The following is an 18,662-nucleotide window of genomic DNA, read 5'->3' as shown; positions in this document are numbered from 1 at the left end:
TGCAGGTGTATGTGAGAAAGGGCACAAAACTACAAAATTCATAATTTAGTATCGGTCAAAAAACTTAAAATAACATCGTTGCTCTTTCTTCAAACTGTGTTCTGAAGATTTCTGTATTTATTTTTGGACCTGTTCCCACTCTGACAAGTTTTGGCAAGTTGTCAGTACAGTTTTTCATCAGCAGATTGACTCAGAGTTTTGCCAAGCTGTTGTTTTACAATCTGCCTCAGTACCCCATCAATTATCTTTGTTGTTGTTGTTGCTGTAGTACAAAATAATTAAATAATAATTAAATAATTAAAGTACAAAATAATAATTATAGAAGACATGGGGTCCCTTTCTAGAAGCATTCCAGAACGTGTAATGACTTGGCCCTTGAATACAGCTCAGCTTTTTACACTTTTTACTCTCTGATTACATATGGTAATACAGTGATCTGATACAGCGACTAGTAGTCAACTGGCAGTGACAGGGGAGGGATTTATTTATTGTTATTTTATTTTTTTTATTTTTCCTTATATATGTTATTTGTGCATGCCGTGATTGATGTACACCTCGATTCATTTTCTGTCTTTGTACCACCTATGTACTGCTGCACATTTATTATATTGACAAAACTTCAATAAAAAAGATGTTGAATAAAAGATAATAATTATTATTAATTCATGCCAGCTTTCAAATCCATTTCACTTGGCAAATATTTATTTGGTTATTAATAAAAATTCCACAATTTCACAATTTAAATAAATACAAATGAAATACAATTTGTGATAATGCATATTAGATTATGTCTGTAAATAGCTTGTTGAGTGTAGTTCTGTAGCTATGTGTGCCCTGTGTTTCTCTCTCTCTCTCTCCCTCTTTCTCTCCCTCTTTCTCTCTCTCTCTCTCTCTCTCTATATATATATATATATATATATATGGACACTATCTAAGGCACATTTAAAAATTTCTGGAAAACAATAAATGCTACACTATCAAGTGATTGATGTATAATATATGCCATTGTCATATCTGATGGCAAGTTATACAGCAAAAAATACAGTGAGTGACAGCTTTGAAGACAGCAGGTTACTACACTTTCAACGAGTGCAGGTGTGACTGACAAACAGGACACATATGAGAATTTTACAATAATACATAGCTAATATTATGAGTTTTACAACAAAATATCATTCTCACCATTTACAAAAATCCTCAGCATGCTACCGCTGGACAAACCTGGGCTTTGTGATATAATGCAGCCTGTACATGCACACAGTCAGAGGGATATCTCCACAGAAGTATTTCTGCAAAACACACCAAGTTGTCTTAACAAAGCAGCTACCGCAGATATTGTTTTCTTATAAATATCTGTATCAATAAACAATAGGGAGTAGAAAAATGCATTTTTATTTTGCACAGCCATTGCACATCATTACCCAGCAGTGAAGTCTGATATGAGATACACACAGTCCCCTATACGCCCTTATTTGTACATGATAGTTGACACAGTGCCAAGCAGGATAATGTCACATGCTACCATGGAAGTCTTTGGCAAGGTTGACCTACATCCGCTAATCAGAGCTGACTGACTTTTCTTGATTCTGGGAATGTCATTATGGTTTAATTTCCATTTCCCTCACCTGCCCTGACCTTGCTCAAACATGTCCAGCGTGACGTAAACAGTTAGCGGAGGCGTCTTTTCTTGCTGTTTCACTGGAACATGCATACACTGCTTACTGATCCTCAGGGCAGGTGTTTCCACCGGACGCTGACTTTGATATGGGCTGGATGGGCTGTCCTCTGAACAGAGTAGTTCTGTGGTTTCTCCAGGAAAGGACGGATGATGTGTCTCTACAGGTTCAGCTGGGACTTCATTCTGTATGTGTGGTGCTAGGACTGTGGCTGGGTCACCATATTCCTCTCTCATATTCTGGTCACCGTCTGGGTTGTCATTACTGCCTGCAGCTGGCGGAGAGGTGGATGGTCTCTGAGCTTCCGCTGTGTAAATCCTGTCACAAAAGCTTTCCGATGGATTATGGAACGGCTGGAAGGGGCATATTCCCTGCAGACGTATCAACATGTAGACACACAAACACGGAGATGGTTAACACAAAGACACAGAGCGTTACCCTCTCAGTCGATAATTCAGGAGATCAAACCTTGCATGCAGAACCATGACAGTGGAACAGTGTCTCAGCATAAATCAGTGCAGGTTTTAACTCTAATCCAAGAAAAGACTAATAGAAAATAGAAATAGAGAACAAACACATATTAAAGGTTCAGTAAAGACCAGGAGGCCTCTGGAAAGAGAATAGTCAAAATTACAAATTACAAGTCAATTATTGTCCTTTTTGGATATTTGTATTAACAAAGGCTGATTCTAGTCCGTTTTTTTTTTACAACTTACAGTGGGGCTGTAGTAAGCTTTTTAATGTTTTTTTCTGTAAATTGTCTTTTCTTTTCTTCCCACTGCTTTCAATGCTGCTGTAATGGCCAAATTTCCCCGACTGGGGATAAATAAAGTTTTATCTTATCTTATCTTAAAAATACTGAAATACTGTGTGTCCATTACAATTTATCAGATCCAAAGGCTACATCTTCAAATTACTTTTCAAAATTAATTTAATTAATTTATTTTTCTTAAATATCAAGAAAACAAGCTTGTTTCACTCAAGGTAACAAGATAATCAACCTGTTTGATCAAGAGAAAACAAAAGTTTGTGTCCTCTCATAACTTCTATTTCCATCAGAGATCAGGAGGACGATGCCAGCGTGCACAGATGGCTTCATGACAACTGTAGCATCTGATTTAAGTTGAAAGTGTCAGATCAAGGAGGACCCATTTCTGATCAGACTGTATTTCAATCTCAATTATTTCTGTCCATGCTTTATTATACCAGACAAATATCGACCAGTGTGGTTTCTTTTCCTGTTCCTCTTTGCCAGCGATAATTCTTTTGGTTGTCTCCTGCTGGACAGTAACACATCTGCTTCCAGTTGACCACTGTATGCCAGCCCGTCCCTTACAATAATGTAAGTTCATGTGGTTTGCTTTGGAAGTCCCACTCCCACCTCACAGAGCAGTGTGTGTATGTCACAGCCCACTCTTACGAATCTAACCAAGTTGTTTTCTGATAAATTTTCTGATTAATTATCTCGTTATCTTAAAATGGACATAATTCACTGCTCCCAGTTCCCCCCTCACTGAGTTCACCTTTTCATGACTCGTCGATGACCACAGCGCCACAGAGCTGTTGCCAGGGTCAGGCACCGGCTTCTCCTTGAATTTCTGCCACCTAAAAGGCCGATTATTAGCACCATCAGGACAACAACTTTCAAGATTTGTCATTTTTCAAAATCTAGCGCAATATGACCTTTATTATTACTGACATGGAAATGCCCTTTGTTTTGCCCTATCACATCAGTAAAGGGTTGAAACTTACTGAATAGCACAGCACAGTCCCAGAGATAACACAAGAACTATAAGGATGCCTCCGGAGACGCCGAGTGCTGCGCTGAGCCTCGGATCTGTCAAAGAAAGACGGATGCAGTAGATTGATGAGCGGGAAAAATGACTCACTTCTCCAAAACTCTTTGAAGGAATGACACATACACACTAAAATCTAAGTAAATCCCTGAGTCTATCTACAGTATCTATTAAGTACCTGCTTTTTAGCAAGAATATTAATAGCATATTGGCTCATTTTTAGTCAATATGAAGAACTATTATGCCTTATTCTGGTGGTTAGGGTTATTAATGGTTAGAGTTTGGCTATTAAGATAATAATTCATGAACAAGAACCTTAATTACTATCAATAAACAGTAATTAGGAGGTTAATGAGGGACAATCTATAGTTAATGGCCCAGTTGTTGTAGAATATGGTCATGCAGAATAAGGCATTAATAAGTGCTTCATAATGACAAAAAAAGAGTCAATATTCTACTAATATGCATTCTAATAAGCAACTAGTTAATGGTGAATATGTGCACCTTATTAAAAAGTATTACCTTTTAGTTTGTAAGAGGTAGAGAGTGTGTTTTTTCTGCCTTTAACAAATAGCAGCGTCTCAGCAGACTGTGCATTCCACCTGACATGCCAAAGCACGCATGCAGCACAAGTGATATCAGTTTGAGTTCGGGCAAAATACCAACTGACAAAATTAACAATGTGGAAAGGCTTACACGTCTGACTCAGGGCTTATAAAGGTTTCTGTAACCAAGGTAAACACACTACCCACAGGCTCTCCCTGACTTGCCACAACAATCCACCCCTGAAGGTGGACTCACAGGACGCTGTGTTGATCTCATCACAGCTCTGCGAGCGCAGGGCTTTAAATGTTGTCACCCTGTCGCTGGTCAGTTTAGTTTGCACATTTGTGGTCACTCCTGTAGATTCTGTTAGAGGGCTGCAGGTGTCCTCATAGAACTAGGGCTAAAATTCCCTTCCAGATTACTCACCAAATCTTTTGGTTTTGAAGAGCCTCTCACTGCTTTTGGAGGTTCCAGTAAGAGCTGTGGCCTTAATATAGACTCTGTATTGGGTTTCTGGATTCAGACCTTTCAGAATGATGTCCTGCGTGGTGCTTTCTACGGTGACATCTAGAACAAAACCATAACAGCAACACCCAACAGCAAAGGTAAGAGGACAGAAGTATCTTCAGTTCCTTTGCAGACTGTCTGTGGTGGACTTACTGAGCGGTGGTCCTTCCTGTGTACCGTAGAAGATGGTGTAGTCGACGACAACACCACTGCACGCCTCCTGTGACTTCACGGTCCATCTCACGAGGACGCTCTTGTCTTTAGCCTTGAGTTCGGTGATAGTGACGTTCCCTGGATCTAAAGGGATCACGTTATTAAAATCAGACTGATATGAAAATACTCCTCCGGAATCCCGAAAAGGTGTGAATGACGTACCTCCGACTCTGGAGCAGGTGGGAAGGGCCTGTGTGCCATGACCTGTCTTATCGCCAAAGAGGGGAGTTACTGTAATATCGTATGGCTTCTTATCCAGGAGGTCTGTAAGGAAGGGAAGACTGCTCTGAAAATCCATTATCGTAAAGTGGCAATAAACTCATTAAAGACATTCCCCTGAGGACAACATCTGCTGACTTTGGTGATCCCATAAATGTTTTCATTGTGCCGTCATAATGATATCATTTTTTATGTTTTCGATTATTTTTCTGCCTCTATTAGACAGTAGGGAGATGACAGGAAATGAGGGAACGAGAGATGCAGCAAAAGGCCCCAGCTGGACTTGAGCCATGAGCGCTGCGGTTCCTGATCAGTGTCTTAAAGGACCAGTGTGCAGGATTTAGGGGGATCTATTGGCAAAATCCTGTATGGAAGAAATGGATTATAATGCTCCTAATGATGTTTTCCTTAGTGTATCACCTAAATATAAGGGAGACTGGCCAATCTCAGAGTGAAGTAGGTGTGGATGTCACATTGGCAGATTAGGAAAGCCATAAAAATGGTCAGACAGAGAGTAACTTCGAGTTTCTGGGACAGATCTTTTCTCTGTGAGAGATGAGTCGCAGTTCTCGAAAAACCCACATTTTTTCAAATGATACCGTCTTTCGTGCTAACACATTACAGCAGCTTTTAAAAGTCTATTCCCGCCAGTGCATCCATTACTTGCCACACCCAGACCATGAAAATAACACATTAACTGATGTGACAGTCAAAAAGTTAAGTCATAGCCCGTAATTCAGGCTTGGTATGATGATGACTCAGATTCCCTCCACAAGAACTCATTCCATGTTCTTATGTTGGGACCCATGAAGTATCTAATCCATCTTTCTATGCATTCATCAACAGCTTCATGTGTGTTGACCTACCAAACAGCGTTGCGTTCGTGTATGTGGTTTGCTTCCAGTGGTACTGGTTTCCATCGTGTGTGTAGTCGATCATGTAACCGCTGACGGGCTGAGCGTGAGCCTTCCAGCTCACCAGAATAACACGTTCAAGGGTTGAGGTCCGGATGTCGGTAACTCGAGGGAGGCCTGATAAGTGAGATCAAGTGAAAAAGGGGCTAATAGCTCAATACCATTCCATTAAAATGAAGCAATGTGATTCATAAACTGCGGCAACCCATTAAGAAAGCAAAATCAATCGCATTAAAACTCACTCTCTCCGATGGACGGTACGTAAACGGAGTCCTCCACAAACAGGAAGTCATCGTGGAAGATTCTGAGATTTATTCTGTGTGCATCTTGGTTCACATCAATATCACAAACTGAACTGCCACATAAAGTATCAGTGTGATTTCCTCCAGTCACGTGTTCCCTGTAGGGGGTCTGTCTGACGGTGTAGGTAAATGTGTCTTGGCATGTTGAAGGGATCTCCTGCGAAGACATTTGGAAGCACTTCGGTCAGCACGTCTCTGAGGAAATGGGTCATAAAGATGAAAAGATGAATTCTGAGTTTGGAAATGAAGGAGGGGAAATTCTCCTTCCTCACCGTCCACATGGCGTGAACTTTTCTGACTCCATTTCTATCCGCCTCAGCAACCTTCCTCCACAGGTGCAGCTCGACATCGCCCTCTGCAAAAGGTTAAAACACACTGATGCTTATGCGTCACCAGGCCTGGAATTACCCGTCATCAGTCATCTGGAGTCATTGGAGCAGTCACATTATGCTAACTTTTGACTTCTCATTACGTGTATAAAAAGTCAGTATTTGGTTTCACCTGCGAGCCAAACTCCAGTCTCCTGGGGAAACGTCCCGTGTTTTAGCCATCCATCCACCACAACCTCCTCACTATGAGGACTCTCCAATCACCCGCTGACGGCTCTAAAAAGCTGAATAACTGCCATTTGGCTATTCTCACCCCTCCGGATCTTTATTCCCTCACAGAGCCAGCGATAATGGTTCTGAACTGCTTATTTGAAGCAAAGCCATTGTTCATTTGTAAAACGAGAAACTAGATACACAGAATGATGGTGGTAGTGATTGCTGGAATTTAGCTCGTTGGACGGACCTTCCATGCAGATTATATCATCAGGAACTAAGATGCTTTTGTCTGATGTGGGGATATTTTCCCAGTCGGTTTTAGAAACAGTTCAATGAAGTTCTTCTCGCATCTTATTTTTTCTCTCCATTCTTCTGCTATGTTATCACTTATCATCATCTAAAGAAGAACAGTTCACTATGAATCTTTAGATCCCTCCTCACTTTATTCCAGGCTGTAAGTGGATTGCAACACTATCTGTTGTGTATTTTTTGTTTTGACTTTGCACGTGGACAGCTCTGTGGACCCTTGAATGAATGTCATCATTTAGCCAGGTTCCTAATATCTGTATTTGGGCTGGATAATAATAATAATAGTTCTGCAAATTAGGAAGAGCCAGCACCCCATTCCTGTAACTGTTTTCATTTTGACTGCTGGCTTTTGGTTGTCCTATACAAAGATAAGTAGAATTAGATCTCAACACCAAAATGTAGGTGGAGTGCGTTCATTCTAATGGTATCAATCCTTCCCAATATAGACAAAGGGATTAATTAATTCAAATATTGTGTCATCCTGGTTTCTAGTTGATTATAGTTAATTTATACAGCTGATCCATGTCCCTAAGTATTTCTGTTTTTAAGTATTTCACCACTTTCTGTTCCACTTCCATGCGTATTCTGGTGTTTGTTTTATTTAGCTCCGTGGAGATTTCTTTATTTCTGAGTATAGCAGTACCTAGAATACTGAAGATAACTGCTTTGAAACTTACAAGAAAAAAACTGGCTCCAGAAACTAGTGTAGAGAAACAAAGGGACCTAATGGTACAAGCAAAAATAATGGAGCAGTTGACATATAAAACCAGAGGAAATGGGGAATGAGATGCATACCGTGGACCACATGGGATACTGAGAGGCTCAGGAAGAGCTCCTACACTCAGGCCACACGGACCATAAATGAGGCCAATGTTCCCAATCATACACAGTTAATTTAAACACAAGATACTTGTGCTCAAAAAGAGGATTCATTCTCAGTGAAGAACCTTGGACCCCTAATCTGCTGCCATACATGCCAAAGAGCAGTGATTCCTAACACGTCTCTGGGGGTCATCAGGTGGATACCTCCCTTCAACGGTGTTTCGCCTACTGAGTCCCACGACACCTCCAGGAGGCGAGGTGGTGAACTCCGTCGTCCCAGAGTCACCCCCCCTAGTGCCAGTTCACACTGCTCCTACACAATCCAAACAGCACTGCCACGTTCAACTGACCCAGGCCTGTTTAGAAGATGCTCCAGGTAGTGGCCAGTACCGATGCTACCATTTAGCTAATGCTAATGCTAACCGCTAACTGCTAAGAAGAACAGAAGAAGACAATACAGTACCGATGCTACCATTTAGCTAATGCTAATGCTACATGCTAACCGCTAACTGCTAAGAAGAACAGAAGAAGACAATACAGCTAGATTCACCTATACTGTTAATGTTACTGCTAGATGCCAATGCTAATTGCTAAGATACTATCATACTACCACTGCTTTAGCTATTGTTAACTGCTACAATGCTACCACAGGCCTAGATGCTACATGTAACTGCCAATTGCCGCACTACCATCATCTACCACTGCCTCTCACCAACTGCACCAATAAAAGGGGTGTGGAGATGCAAAACCCTGGTTCGGGTAGGGGGGTAGAAAGTAAAGAGGTAGAGTCAAAGATGAAAGTAGGGATTGGATACAAACACTTGTTCGGGTAGGGGGTAGAAAGTTTAGAGGGTGCTGAAGGTGGAGCCTAATCCACAGACTAGATTTAACAGCCTCTTCTAACATTTCCTTCAAGAAGCAAACAAAACAGGAAAACAACCAAAAAAAGAACAAAAAAACAAGCCAAGTCTGTACCTTACAACACAAACTCACATATATTAATCATATATTAATCACTATTCCTGTTCTATTTAAACTCTTTTTAATGCAAACACTGAAGGAGCTGTCAGGGTCACACTTTACTGTGGCCGTACCTACACACGACAAACAAACATGATTGCTTTACTGACTCTGAAGCACGGATTTTGTGTCTGTCTTTGACCTTGATAAGTTTGAATACACATTAATAGAGCTGTCTGAACGCATTCTTGCAATTTGCACTTAAATTGCCTCGAGGAAACACAGACACAGCCGGTCTGATTCAGGGCCAACACAAGACCGACTGTATAATCAGCAGCTCCAGGCTCGACTATGACGCAGAGACAGTAATTTCCCATTAAGAGCATAACTAAGCATTTCTAAGTAAACGTGTGGACCACAGTGATCACATTCATATGTCACCTACAGGCCATTACAATTATTGGAAATAAAAACTTAACACAAACTATTTTAAAAGTGGATGAAACGTTATATTCGTTCAGAGGTGATTTAGGGGCATGCATGCTATCATCAGTTCTGATGCTGAAGCAGTTTCGACATTGTTCTTACTATTTAGTTTGGTCAGAACTGTCCTCTCCTGGCTCCAGTCGCTCCAGGGGGCCTCAGCTAAAGCACAGCGGACTGCAAATGTGTAGTTACGGCAGGATTCCACATTCTCAACGCTCATTTCCCCTTTCTCCTCTTTGGTTTCCAGAGTCATGTTGAGCACCCACTTGGGAAAAAAGACAGATTTGGATTAGAAACATCCTTTCAGATTCTGTGGAAATCCTGGAAGCTGCAGAGCTGAACGCATCGTCTTTCACCACCAAAAAAAGTCATGTTTATTCATGAAGGCAGATTTTCAGCAGGCTTTGTGTGCTTTGGAAATGAGATGTTTGCCAGAGAAAAAGTGTGTCGTACCTCTGGAGTTCCTTCGTCAGCAGCCTGGAACAGAAAGGCAAACAGAGATCAGCCAGGAAGGCGACCTGCAAAACGCTGCCAGTTTTTACACCTTTTTATTTTCACTGGGAGCAATAAAGATGGAGTTATAACATCCTGCCTGCAGCCGCTATGTTCAAAATGACTCCCTCTGCAGTGCACTACATTTACTGTCTGCTGTTTTATTTGAGTGTCTGAATTCTGTGTGTGTAAGTTTATGCACTTCACTTTACCCTCCAAAATTTCCACAATGGATAAAGCTATTTTTTTTGCTAACCATGCCACAATGCACAACTCACCAGGTGTCAGCGATGACGCAAAGTGATGATAAGTAAATGTCACTAACAGATTCCAGAATCCACCATATTTTCTAATCTGCCACCAAGAAAATACTGGCAGGCTTTTTCACCTCACTTGTTTTGTGACAGTTTAAGATTTGTGATGTTCGTTTTTTGTGTCATCAGTTTGGTGCAACCTAAGCTGGCCGTTGTAGCAGCTACATGGGGCCAGCTCAGTGGTTAATAATGCAGAAATGCCTCGAAATGAAACAAACATGAATTTCCCTTTTCCTTGTGACTGCCAGGGAAAACTTTAACTCCTCGCTGACAAACTGGAACAGAAAGGGAAACAGAAATGGCCTCAATCAGCCATGAAGGGGAACTGAAAATCACTGCTGGGCTAGTTTTTTTTTTTTTTTGTACACCATTTTATTTTCACTGACAGCCTAAAAGATGAACAAACTGTTGTTGACATTCTGTTATAGTACCCAGGTGGGGAAAAAATGGTCACTACAGCCTGACCTCTAATTTCAAGTCATAGCCTGCACCTACATCTAAATAAAACCCAATACTTACACTAATGGAATCAATTCAGCTCATTTAAAAAAAGTTATACACAATTTGTTTGGATCTGGTTTCACTTGTTCACAAACTGTTGCAAATGAGCAACATAAAAGAAGTTAGAAGTGAGGGATAATGTGCGATAAATCATGTTTATATTGTACTGACTTGTTTTCCCCTTTGTCCTATAAAGGTCAAAATACCTAAAAAATGCATTGAATAATATTCGATGTCAACTCTTTTGCAACTTGCCAAATGTGTTAACAACATTTCTACATTATGTTGATAGAAAACTTAATATCCAGCCACCATTACTTTTCCTACAATACAGAAACAGCTGTTCCAAATTAGTTTCATGTAAATGTAACTTCTAGCAGAAAAGGTTTTGTGTGAGGTCAGTGATCGTTTTCCCTCTCCTGCCAATATTGCTTCCAGCGAATACCTCAAACGCTGCACGCTGGAGACCAGTGAGGGACGCACCTTGGCGTATTTGACTTGGCAGTGAAGCTTTCTTTCGGAAAATGATGTGACGTTCCACTCCACCGACAGATGATCAGAGACGGCGACGACGCTCACGTTTGGACGGGTGATTTTCACTGGTTGCCACGACGCGTGAAAACGTAGAAATGCACAATGTTAAAACACAAAGACATTGTTAAGAAAGAAAGAAAGAAGAAGAAAACTGACTTTACGATACTTACGTATGTTGAATGGATTAAATTCGTATGGGTCGGAGGAGGCATTCCATGCAGCAGATCTGGCTATCACAACAACACTGGAAGGCCATGCGAGAGGCATTTTATCAGATATATCGACATAGTTGGACGTGCACGTCGTTTGGTGTGAGCTGCAGATCTCACTCTGGGGAGGGCACGACCAAGAGTCACTGAAAGAAACACATGTTTTATATTAAGTACGGACATCAACAAGGCAAAGAATTGCTCCTGCATTAGTTCTTACACAAAAGGAAGAGAGCGTGAAACCAACCACAGCACAGTGTAGTTTATTTCCAGGGGAGGATCGATCTGATGCTCCCAGCTGCATGTGAACAGGTCTGGCAAACCTTGTGTCGCCTGATTGTCGTGATGCAAGAGGCACGATAATTTGCTGGGCTTTGCTGCGAAACAAAAAAAAGCAAGTCAGCAACATCATATATTTCATGTTACTGCAGGCACCTACAACCACATTAATGGCAAAAAGCAGCTCTTACAGTACGTTCTGATGGTGGTGCCTCCCAGGACCTGCTGCGTAGCCGCGCTGTGGCACTGCAGCGTAGCACTGCGGTTGGTGAAGTTCCTCAGCGACAGGACGGTGTGCGTGGAGTTGATGGTGCTCGACAGGCTTTCGTTTATGTGCCTGTTGTCCAGCGTCCAGAAGATTTTGCCACGGATGCATGAAGTCTGGCACACTACCTTGGTGTCCGATCCCACTTCGATGTACTGATCTTTAGGGACGACGCGGCAGGTGTTGTCATGCAGGCCTGCAGGAAACAATAATGCTCACTGGAGTTCTTATTTGCTTTCTTGTTGGTCTGTGTGGCAAATATGCAGCTGGATTTAAAAAACAAACAAACAACTGGACCAAACAACTGGACCCTTGAGAGGAGGTGGTCTTGGTCCGGTCCCAAATGAACTCTGTGGCGGTTTGTTTGAGTATGTGGCCATTCTCTGCACGTTTGAGTAAAACTGCTTCCGCAACCAGCTGTGCTTTACTCTGGCGACAAACCCCAGGATGAACCATGAATCATGAATCACTGGACCAGTGCAGTATAGTGTGTTGTATTTGGCCACTGGGCCTCCTTCTGAGCTTCTTCCTGTGTTTGTGTTCTCGCTTGCTGCTCCCAGACGCCTCTGAACAAACAACCGCTCTCACATGGTTTGCAGTGCTGCATTTTGGCCACGTCTCCAATTCATCAACTGATTCAGACCAAAACAAACAGACTACTGGTATGAAAATGCCCGTCGTTTAGCACGAAGACCGGAAACAGGACGCCACAGCTGGTCTGGCTTCGTCCACTGAGCACCTCTAAAGCTCTCTAATTAACACGCTGTGTCTTGTTATATAGTCGTTATATATATTGAAGTAGCTAAGCTAAGCTACTGCTGCACTCTCTCTGCAATCTCAGCATTTTAAACACTTAGATTGAACATCAAATTGTTTTTCAGAATAGCGAAAAACTCGTCCAAATAACGTCCGTCACCTCTTGCCTGAAAACCTCTCTCTGTAACGAAAAACAGGATAAGCTTGTTCACCTCACACACCTAATTTAGCATTAACCACCACACCTGCATTCACTCTGTGTGGTGTTAACAACAGACATGCTTGCGTCCAGTGCAACAGCCTTATCAGCGGAACAAAAACAATATTACAACACAAAATAAAGACGTTTCTGAAGTTTAATATTAGAAATTGTGTCAGTCACTGAGGGCCTGAGCAACGCTGTCTGTGGTGGTTTTGTTTTGTAATTTGAATAACAAAGTGTCCCGCACCACGGCTCTTCCCACTGTCCACTCTCATGCCATTTCTCAGGAAATCCTCATTTGGCCTCTGCTGTCTTCATCAGAATCCTGCACAGCAAAATCCACCGACAGGCGTTATTCCGGTTAATGCTCTGATGCTCCTGGCTCTGTGGAGAGATCACCCTCATGGGCATTTAGTGAGCTGCTGTCGGCGGTAAGAGGTCTTTCCTTGGTACACAGCATGCATCCTGTTTACTACATGTAAGATACATTAGATTCCACTAGATGTTTGTCATAGGGGTGCTCTGATCCCAAACTAATCCCCCAAAACTGACCAGTAAAATGCAAATTGGGTATCTGTGATGACTTGATCTGCATTCAGTATGATAACATTCAGTGTTGTGGCTATCAGCTGCAATCATCTACTGACGGTAACTCAGTTTTTAGCACTACAGCAATCCCTTTCCTTTATGTTACGTCACATAAAAATAATCCCAGTGAGTTGGGATTATTTACTTGTATACTGTTATTTTATACAAAGACAGGAATAACTTGATGTATAACATATGCCGAATTTACAAGAGAGGACAAATAATTAAGAATCTGTCATCAAGAACGTTTCACATCATCGATAAAGTTTTGCCTAATTTAACACTTTCAAAACAAACAAAAAAAGATTTCTAAAGGGAGTCTGGGGCTGATTTGTCACCGCCTCAAATTAGCATCTGATCTCCATGAGGACAATGAGAAGGCATTAAAAATACAAGATCTAATCGCTTATTATCTGGAAAACATATCCAGATACAGATCCCAGTTTAATTCCAGGTGTGAATGAGGTGTCTGACTTGAAAGCGACTGGATTCTAGAGGCTGCTGCTTCTCCGATCTTGGGTGAAATAATACAGATAATAAGAAAGTCTCGGGGAAGTGTACACAGAATAGTGGCAGTTATATCATCTTCCTCTCATGCATTGAAACTCAGCTAAAATGTCTGTCAGTGTAAGTAAGAAAGACGTCCATGAGGTGGTGGTGGTGGTGCATATCTGTGGTGGGTGTTTCAGGGTTGCAAAATATTGCAAACTGACACAACATCCTTTCCAGTGTCCTTTCAGGCATAAAAAAATTAGAATCTAAATGTAGACCTTTTTTAATCAGACAAGGAGTTAGTGGTGAGTCACGAACCTTGATGACTCAACACTTCCTGTGGCTGCTGCGCTAACAGTTGGAGGTGGAAAGCTTTCCACTCGAAGCAGCTACAGGAAGACTTGAGTACATTAGCACAAAGGGATTTTATCATTGCTCCAACAGCAAAGACGAGCCCATTAGAAAACTCTGAAGCCTTAATCAGAACGGGAGTAGACTGTCGGCTCCGAACTCTTACTAAGATAAAGGAGGCCCGGTCTGTGCCTCCCCTGCACCTTAGAGTCACAGAGCATCTTATACACCATAAAATGTTATAAGCCAGATATAACTCCTTTCTCTTTTCGTACAAAACAAGAAAATAATCAAATAAGTAACAGCAAAACTGTCAAGTTTGGTTCATGTTAAACAAAATGCTCAAGGAGATATGTTGTTTCCAGTTTTGTTATGAGTCACAAGCAGGGAAACAGGTGGAAAAGTCTTGCTTTCACACCTGTAGTTTGGTTCATTTGGTTTAGAACAGAGGAAGAAATCATGCAATGCTGGCTTTTGGTTCTGGTCCAGAGCACATCATCTGGACCCACGTGGGAAAACCAAAACCAAATCCTGACTGGCAACCGGCCATGCTGCTTTTTAATGCTTCTTATGTGTATATCAAAGAGAACAAATAACTGATAATAAGGCTGCAAATCGACTAACAGGTAGATACGGGACCGAAAAGAGCCGTCTCCTGCAGCGATATTCCAGGAGGTTTTACTGTGGGATCACTTTTTAATGCGCTTAATGAACAGTTCATGAACAGCAGATGGATTTATTAGGAGTGAGACGTTTGAAATCATGCTAAAAATGACTTATCTACAATGTTTGGTTTGTTTGCTTTCACACCACAAACCAACCACACCAGAGTCGAGCACTTGAGCTTTCCACAACGTGTTTGAATGTGTTGCTGCATCAAAATTAGAATAATCTTATATTTACGAATATCAAATATCGTAGTTGATGATTTTGTGCTGTTTTCAATTGAGTGTGTGTCAAAAGCGATTAGCAAATGATCACATTTTGTTCTATTTATGTTTTACGAGACTTCTTTGGAGTCGGGGTTGTACTAAAGAGGCACAGGCTGGAGCTCGAGACAAACAGCTACTGAAAGCTGAGCCTTTTAGAAATGCTGCGACCCCCTGCATGACACCAGATACAACACAACACAACACGACACCACAGATAAGACTTCAGCAGCCCATGTTCTGATTCTAGCCTGTGTAAATGTCCACCAGCTTGCTCTGGATGCCTTGGAAGTGAGTGCATCTCTGCAGGAACTGCGCATCTACAAGTCTTTCACTGTCTGCTCCAGCGCGGTTTTGATAGCAGAGGTCATGCATGTCCTTATCTAGCACATTTGACGGCTCATTAAGTCATACATAAGCAATAAAAGGGTTTGAGTGATTTATCTCAATGGAGTGTTTGAGATCAACCCTGATGCTAGGATGCACTATGATTGCAAACCACTCACTGGCTGCACTACAACTTGGCCAAATTCCAGTGCAAAATATTTTAGTCTGAACATGCAGAGTGAAGCTGGTTTGCATCAGGTTTCTCTGTTGGTGCTGGTCTGGTGTCATTGCACGCAGTTCTGCTCCTTTTCCCACACTTTTTGCTGCTCCTTAACAGATCAGGAATGAGAGGAACATGGAACGGACACATTTTTGCAGGAGCTATGCAGCTTGCACATGGCTTGTAGTTTATTAAGTTCGTTACACAGTGAAGCAGCACTGGCCACATCTGTCTACCACTGCTTTATTTCAGCATCGTGAAGCACTGAGAGACAACAGGGAGAAAGCCAGTGAGTCATGGTGTTTGGATTCAGTTCCATCTTAACAGTGAAAATCATTCAAATGAGAGTGCAATTGTTGCTACCAGCAGACATTTTCCATTTGAGGGCACCTGGTGCGATCACAATAGGAGAGTTACAACACGTAACAATGCATTTTTGATCCACGTGTAATTGATGCCTCAAAAGCAGCTCCTGAACATGCAAAACCTTCCCAAAATCATAAAAAACAAAACCAAATTAAACTGTTGTTTTTTCTTTCTATAACGGCTCCAATGGAATATATTTAGACTTGTTTATCATGGATAAAGTGGTTTAAATATATACATTGCTGTGCAGGTGATCCATAAAGCTTTTAGCTCAATAAGCTGGTATGTGTGCATGTGGTCACTTTGGGTCTGCGTGGTGTCTCTCTCGATGAGAGTAATCAATAATTTAAAAACTTCTGCAGCAAAAGTCGGAGCCCAGTATTTAGAAGGGTTGCCGTGCTGCTTTTCGGTATGCAAATGATCCATTATATGACCAATTATGTGCTAATTTGCATACATTTCCAGAACAGAAATGGGAACATTGGATAAAGCCAGGTTTAAAATTCTTGTTTCACCTTGCTGGCATATTAGAGTCAAAGGTTTTTACAAAGGGAATTGTCTCTTTATCACTCCATAAAGCAGAAAATACTGTCAACGGCCATAAATAAAAAACACATTTTGCTTTGTTCTAGAAATGAAATGTTACATAAATCAGGCTATGAATGATATATGAACGAACTCGTCTGCAAAAACCTTCAAAATAGAGAAAACTAGAAGGTTTGGTGCATGTTGGTGTCACTGAGGTCCAGACTTCTGGCTCAGAGAATGAGAAAAAACTGCCTCTAAAGACATGCATGGTAAAACTCCATACATTTTTAGACAAAGAATGAGACTAGTAAACTTCCCCAGCTGATTACTTACATTAAGGCAATTATTTTTGTGTAACAAAGTTTTTGAAATATGCAAATGAAATATAATCCAGTTAGATATGCACCAATTTGCATATATATCCAGACAAGTTATAGAAACAAAATCAGCCAAAATCTGAAAAATTTTCCTTCATTGTTTTGTGAAAGTTAGAACACCAGAAAGAAATAAAGAGGTTTATACTCATATCTGTTAGTAGTTTTTAAGACAGCTAAAACAACTGATGTTGTCCGCTACAGCTATATTTTTCTTATTAGGAAAATAAGAAATAATTCTTCAAATTTCATACAGGTATTTCTAAATCTTAGATTTTAATGCAGTTTTAGTTTCGGTCTTTAATTGAAGACAATTAAACAGAATGAAACCCAAAAAAAAAAAGAAAAAAAAAAGTATTTCCCGATACTCCAGACCTGTATCTGACCAGTCAGCATGTCTGCATTTTAACACCCTGCTCCACAAGAAATATCAAATATAAGAGGTTTACTCACCTTTACAAATGGAGGCGATTAGAACCAGGGTGAACAGGGCTAGGAAGGAATACATTTCTTTTATCCAAGGACCAGGGCTGAAAGAAATCTCCTTTCAAAAGACATGTAGAGCTGTGAGATACTCAGCTGCCTGAGATGAAATAGTTTAAATTGTCTGTTATGGCAGACTGTACGCTACACTGCGCTGCATTATTCCCACCAACTCCGTATTTCAGCCATCAAGTAACAGGAACTGAAGCAAACCCTGAAATAAACGGGAGGTGTTACCCAACTGGAAACACAGCAAGCTAAGAGGAAGTGAAGTAACTTGTCGACAGCCTGACCAGACTTTGATAATGTGCCTCTATTTATTCCCGGAGCAACGAGAGAGTAAGGGAGTAAACCTCCCTGCTCAGAATACGCTGCTATGACGAAAATATGAACCACACGCGACTGCCAGAGCGTAAATCCTAACTGCCTGGGGAATATTTGGCTGCACCATATCTAGAGTTGCTCAAATGGATTCACAAAGAGCAGTGGTGGAGGAGGCATTCGGATCCTTTACACAACTACCATAACGTAAAGCACTCATACCACACTGTAAAAACACTCCTCAGAATTAAAAATGTTAAGTTTAACTATGGAAGTATAGAAATAAGAATAGAATAGAAAAATGCATTGAGATGATTAAGAGTAAAAGTACTCAGTGCAGAAAAATGGATGTTATTATATCATTAGATTAATATATTACTCATGCATTTTGAATGTAAAGCAGGGTTATACTGTTAAAACTTTCAGGAGCAAATTATGAACTATTTTTATATGATTGTAACAAATGATTAGTTTCATTATGGATTATTCTGTCGATCATTTCGCGACTAATGGATTGATTGGCTTGTAAAAAAAAAAAATGAAAATACTGAGAAATGCTGCTCAGTTACCCAAATTGCAACCTTCACATACTTTATTTTGTCCAACCAATAGTACAAACACACAAGTGTAGTGAAGTGAAACGTAATATATTTTTCTCTGAAATGTACAAAGTGGCATGAAAAGAACAGACTACAAGTACCTCAAATTTCTACTTCAGTACAGTACTTGAGTAAATGTACTTTTTGTACTTTTTCTAGTTGCACATCATATTTTGAAGCATTTCCTTTAGTGCCATACTTTTTCTGTCTTAGAGCGCCACCTATTGGCTAATGCGT

The 18,662-nt window shown here is 40.9% G+C and overlaps 1 protein-coding gene across 1 annotated transcript; it reads right to left on the bottom strand.

The window, feature by feature from the left end:
• Positions 1–648: 648 nt before the first annotated feature.
• On the bottom strand, positions 649–17,726 carry LOC121622021 (interleukin-31 receptor subunit alpha-like). The gene is made up of 16 exons (XM_041958799.1): positions 17,476–17,726; positions 11,816–12,085; positions 11,593–11,722; positions 11,307–11,491; positions 11,086–11,201; positions 9,749–9,772; positions 9,398–9,560; positions 6,446–6,528; positions 6,114–6,330; positions 5,824–5,988; positions 4,901–5,002; positions 4,679–4,822; positions 4,445–4,585; positions 3,429–3,513; positions 3,200–3,281; positions 649–2,047 (listed from the first exon to the last, which is right to left on the bottom strand). Exons 1-16 carry the CDS (start codon positions 17,528–17,530, stop codon positions 1,622–1,624), a joined length of 2,388 nt encoding a protein of 795 aa, XP_041814733.1. The 5' UTR covers positions 17,531–17,726; the 3' UTR covers positions 649–1,621.
• Between the last annotated feature and the right edge of the window lie 936 nt (positions 17,727–18,662).

Source organism: Chelmon rostratus, chromosome 18 (assembly GCF_017976325.1).
Source record: "Chelmon rostratus isolate fCheRos1 chromosome 18, fCheRos1.pri, whole genome shotgun sequence".
Classification (NCBI taxonomy): domain Eukaryota; kingdom Metazoa; phylum Chordata; class Actinopteri; order Chaetodontiformes; family Chaetodontidae; genus Chelmon; species Chelmon rostratus.
The sequence above is the reverse complement of the archived record's forward strand: the minus strand, read 5'-3'. Positions and strand labels throughout refer to the sequence as shown.